The 5,893-nt window shown below is 42.5% G+C and overlaps 1 protein-coding gene across 1 annotated transcript; it reads left to right on the top strand.

The window, feature by feature from the left end:
• Positions 1-291: 291 nt before the first annotated feature.
• On the top strand, positions 292-915 carry LOC138873604 (uncharacterized). The gene has a single exon (XM_070152076.1). The coding sequence runs from the start codon at positions 292-294 to the stop codon at positions 913-915; it is 624 nt and encodes a 207-aa protein (XP_070008177.1).
• The last annotated feature ends 4,978 nt before the right edge of the window (positions 916-5,893 follow it).

The raw sequence follows: 5,893 nt of genomic DNA, 5'->3' as shown, positions 1-5,893 counted from the left end.
GCACCCCATCAATGCACCACACCACCTCAAAATCCCAATCCTCTACTGGTACCAACTCCTCCACAACACCATCATCAACAAACCTAGTACCCACAAACCACTACCTATCATACTCCTCAGAACACACCACAACCTATTCCTGATCCTCAAAACTCGACCAACAACCACCACTACACCCAAATCCCTAGAACCCACCAAAACAACCCCATATACATGGAAACCCTACCTCACTCTACTCAACCAATCTCCTATACACCAGAATTCACTGAGAAGGACCTGCTCATCAAGAACATGTCCGAAGAGCTCAAGAAGTTAACAAGTCGAGTTCAGGGTATTGAAGGAGGTAAAGGGATAAAAGGTCTGAACTACGAGGATTTATGTATAAAACTAGATATTGAACTGTCGGAGGGTTACAAACCTCCCAAGTTTGAAATGTTTGATGGAACGGGTGATCCCAAGGTTCATTTGAGAACTTATTGTGACAAGCTCGTGGGGGTCGGAAAAGGTGATAGGATTCGAATGAAGCTTTTCATGAGAAGTCTTACCGAGGATGCCCTATCTTGGTACATAAGCCAAAATCCTAAAAAGTGGGCTAATTGGGTGAGCATGTCATTTGATTTTATGGACCGGTTCAGGTTTAATACGGAGAATGCATCGGATGTCTTCTATATCCAAAACCTCAAGAAGAAGCCAACTAAGACCTTCCGCGAATATGCTACTCAATGGAGGTCAGAAACAACTAAGGTCAAACCTACATTAGACGAGGAACAAGTTCCTGTCAGGGCATATGACCCACAGTATTATGAAAGGCTAATGGTCATTGAGAATCATAAGTTCTTCGATATCATCAAACTTGGAGAAAGGATTGAAGAGGGTATTAAAAGTGGAACGGTGAAAAATTTTGAGGCACTGTAGGCCACGTACAAAGCATTGCAATTAGGCGGCATACCGAAGAAGAAGGAAGTTGGGGCAGTAATGGTGGCCCAAGGCCAAAATCTCCACTCACATACCAAACACCTCCACCTACATACCAACCCTCACCTCCCAGATATTCTCAACCCGCCACCACCTATCACACTTATAACACCTAAACAGCCTACTATCGTTCACCTCCAACTCGTCCAAATTACTAGAAACCCCAACCTAATTTTGATTGCAAAAGATAGTACACCGCCATTGCTGAACCCATCGACCAACTGTACAAAAGGTTGAAGGCTGCTAGTTATATTACCCTTTTCCCGATGTGGCAATAGAGAATCCATCTCAATGGGTCAACCCGAATAAAACTTGTGCATATCATTTCGGTATGAAAGGGCACACTATTGATGAGTGCCGAACATTGAAAGATAATATCCAGACATTAATTGATAATAAGGTCATACAGGCAAAGGAAGTTGCACCCAACATCCACAACAATCCGCTTCCAGATCATGGGGGCGAAGGGATCAATGTGATAGAAACAAATGATGAGTGGGATCCCGAGGGATCAATTGAACTTATCAAAAAGGGTGACGATCCCAATAAGCCCGCAGTCACGCTCAATCCTATTATGGTCCAGGTACAGCTACCAGTTGAGGTTGAGGTAACCATATCAGTTCCATATGAGGTATAAGTAATACCACCTGCAGCCACACCTGTTCCATTTGATGTAGAAATGGCCATACCTTTCACTGTGACAATAGAAACCATACCCCCTTTCAAGTGCAATGCCATACCTTGGGATTACGTTGCCGAAGCTAGGAGAAAGGAAAAAACAAAGATGGAAGAATCTGGTGCCTCACAGGGAATGACCAGAACTGTAAGGATCTATACACCTGAAAATTTGGGAGGATCAAGCAAGGAGGATGCTTCCAAACAACCTGTCATTGAAACTGGACTAGGCGATCTTTGGAGGAAAGTACAAGCGAGAGAATACTGTGTCATCGATCATTTAAACAAGACTCCCGCCCAGATATCCATCATGTCGCTATTACAAAATTTGGAGGCGCATAGGAGTGCTCTGATGAAGGTGTTGAATGAAGACTATGTGCCCAACAATATCACTAGTGGAGAGATGGCCAACATGGTAGGGCAAGTATTGGAGAGTCACAAGATCACCTTCCACGAGGATGAACTACCGCCTGAAGGGTTATGTCATAACAGGGCATTGCATGTCACGGTACAGTTTGAAGACAAATTCATAGCCAGGGTCCTAATGGATGGGGGTTCAAGCCTCAACATTTGTCCATTGATTACTCTAAAAAGGTTGGGAAAAGCTTTCCATGAGATACGAGCAGGGAGTATGAACGTGAAAGCATTTGATGGATCTCAAAAGGCCACAATTGGAGAGATTAACATTTGTCTGCAGATGGGACAAACTTAGTTTGATGTTGTGTTCCAAGTACTAGACATATCAGCTACATACAATCTTCTATTGGGACGACCTTAGATACATACCGCTGGTGTTGTGGCTTCCACGCTGCACCAGGCCGTGAAGTTTGAATGGAACCATCAGGAGGTAATCATTTACGAAGATGGAAGTAACCCCATTTACACCGGTCAAACTATCCCGGTTATCTAGAATAGAAGAAGGTTGGGTGGAGAAACTTATCACCACATTGAACATGTCAACGCAATTGAGAAGGACAAGTGGTGGAGTAACAAATTAGAAAGCATACTGGCATGGTCTGGGTATGAACCCAGATGTGACGACCCGGCCTGTCATCTTAAGAATTAATGCCCTGATCCCCAATTAACTACTTTTCCCATGTTTATTTCTGCTATTTTGATTTGCCTGGATATTCGGTTTTGAGTTTCAGAGAGTTTTGGGACACTTAGTCCCTAAATGAGAGCTTAAGTGTTGGGAAGTTCATTATAGTCAAAACAGTACAAAGACGGCCTCGGAATGGAAATCCGATGAATTTGTTAGCTCCGTTGGGTGATTTCGGGCTTAGGGCGTGTTCGGATTGTGTTTTGGAGGTCCGTAGCTAATTTAGTCTTGAAATGCCGAAAGTTGAATTTTTGAAGTTTCCGGTTCGTTAGTGAGATTTTGATCTGAGGGTCGGAATGGAATTTCGGAAGTTGGAGTAGATCTGCAGTGTTGAATGTGATGTGTGTGCAAAATTTCAGGTCATTCGAACGAGGTTTGATAGACTTTTTGATCAAAAGCGTATTTTGAGAGTTTTGAAGTTCTTAGGCTTGAATTCGATGCTAAATTGGTGTTTTGATGTTGTTTTGAGCGTTCCGAAGGTTGGAAAAAGTTTTAATGATATTATGGGATATGTTGGTAGGTTTGGTTGAGGTCCCGAGGGCCTCAGGTGTGTTTCGGATGCTCAATGGGTCATTTTTAGAACTTAGGAAATTGTAGAAAATGTTGCAGCAGTCAGTTCTCGTTTCCTTCTTCGCTTTCGCAAGTGGGGGTCGCGTTCGTGAATAGGAGCTGGGGCTGGTGAGGAATTTGTGCTTCGCATTCGTGAAGTGTCTCCCGCATTCGTGAAGCTGGGAGTTCTATACCTACTCGTTCGCGATGGCTTTCCCGCATTCGCGTAAGAGGAGGAAGTTGTGAATAACGTTCGCGTCCCAGGCATCGCGTTCGCGATGAAGAAATCTGGGCCCAAGTGTAATTATGCTTCGCGAACACGAGGGTTCTTCCGTGTTCGTGAAGAAGGAATTAGCTGGGCGGAATTTTTAAGTTCAAAGTCGAGGGTTTAGCCATTTTTGTGAAAACAAGAGCTTGGGAGCTCGGATTTAAGCGAGTTTTTGAGGAATCTTCAGAGATATCAATTGGGTAACGATTCCTTACTCCATTTTTCTTGTAACCCATTAATCTAAACATGAATTCATCATTTAATTTCGGATTGGAGATGAAAATTGGGGAAAAGTTGGAAAAAAGTTCTTAGGCCTAGAATTCGACTTTTGATTGGGATTTCACCTTAGATTTGGATAATTTTGGTATGCATGAACTCGTGAGAGTATGAGGATTCTGAAAATATAAATTTTACCCGATTCCGAGAGGTAGGCCCAAGAGGAGTTTTGATCATTTTACCTAATTTCGCATATTAGCTTAGAACCCAATTGTAGAATAGGTCCCTTGAAGTGTTATTTACATTATGCAATTGAATTGAATAGATTTGGTCTATTTGGAGTCGAATACTCATGGCAAGAACGTAATTTCGAATTGATTTTGAGCTGGTTCGAGGTAAGTGGCTTGTCTAACCTTGTATGGTTGACCTTCCCCTTAGGATTTGGTATTATTGTTAATTGAAATGCCTTGTACGTGAGGTGACGAGTGCGTACTTGTGCTAATTGTTGAAAATCCGATTTTTATTAAGCAATTACTAGTATGTTTCCTTCCCTGTTTATATTAGTTGCACTTTAAGCCTATTGGCAGCGTAGGAAAACATGTCTAAGTGATTTAATTGCTTTATTTGCTCAAACTGCTTTACCTGAATTATGTGCAGCATGCTAGACTAGAATTACTTGTTTGCCTTAATATGAAATTGACATTTGCTGAATATTTTCCTGTTTCTGTTGTATATTTACATTGGGACTACAGATGTGGGATTCCGGTAGATCACCTTTGTCTGTTTATTTGGGACTACAGATGTGGGATTCTGGTAGATCCCCCTTGTCTGTTTAATTGGGACTTTGGATGTGGGATTCCGGTAGATCCCCCTACACAGTTATATGGAACTACGGGAATGCACCCGGTAGATTTCCCCAGTATTGGGTATTTAAATTTGGGACTACGATTCGGGATTCCGGTAGATCCTTGCGCACTAATAGTTGGACTACCGGACAGGATCTCGGGAGATCCTTCGGATATAAATGATGGACTACGGGACGGTATCTCGGGAGATCCACTAGATAGATGTAATTGGGACTACAGGACGGTATCCTGGAAGGTACCCCAATTGTTATTCTCTGTGTTGAGTTGTATTTCCTTTCCGTGATTATTTTGTATCTGTTCTAGTTGTTGTTGTTCTTTCTATTCTATGTTATTTCTTACTGTTGCACTTAATTATACTGTCTTATTCTACACTGTTATACCTTATATTTTATTTAACCTCAGTAGGGCCCTGACCTTCCTCATCACTACCCAACCGAGGTTAGGCTTGGCACTTACTGAGTACCACTGTGGTGTACTCATGCCCTTTCTGTGCATGTTTTTCATGTGAAGATCTAGGTACCTTGACTTTGACTTACTATCCTTAAGGCAAGGCGACTCTTCGGAGACTTTGAGGTATATCTACCGCTTCTGCAAACCGAGGAGTCTCTCTCTATTCTCTCTTGTAGTTACATCCCTTCTGTATTTACTTGTTTTAGACTATTCTGGAGTTAGATCACTATGTAATATCCTTAGCTTATGATTCATGGGTTTCCAGGTTTTGGGAAAATGTATTGGTTTTAAGAGTTAATATTGTGTATGCCGCGCGACACTTTTAAATGCTATTTTATTACTCTATTTCTGTTTTAAATTGTATTCTTCCGCAAATTGGTTTATCTTCTGCGTTTTACGCTTACCCAGTTATAGAGACTAGGTGTCATCACGATGGTTCACGGATGGCGAACCGGGGTCGTGACAAGTTGGTATCACAGCTCTAGGTTCATAGGAGTCATGAATCACAAGCCGTTCTATTAGAGTCTCATTGATCGGTACGGAGATGTCTGTACTTATCTACGAGAGGCTATGTAACTGTTAGGAAAATTCCACTTCATTTGATTTCCTTGTCGTGTGAGATTTTGATATCACAATTCTAAACTTCTGTCTTCTATTCTCTCACAGATGGTGAGGACACACGCTACCTGAGATGATCAAGCACCCGTGCCCCCTACTGCAGGCTTCAGAGGCCGGGGCCAGGGGAGAGGCCGAGGACGCGCACGTGGTATAGTTAGAGAACCTGCGCGAGCTATC

Source organism: Nicotiana sylvestris, chromosome 7, assembly GCF_000393655.2.
Source record: "Nicotiana sylvestris chromosome 7, ASM39365v2, whole genome shotgun sequence".
NCBI classification, from domain to species: Eukaryota; Viridiplantae; Streptophyta; class Magnoliopsida; order Solanales; family Solanaceae; genus Nicotiana; species Nicotiana sylvestris.
The sequence above is the reverse complement of the archived record's forward strand: the minus strand, read 5'-3'. Positions and strand labels throughout refer to the sequence as shown.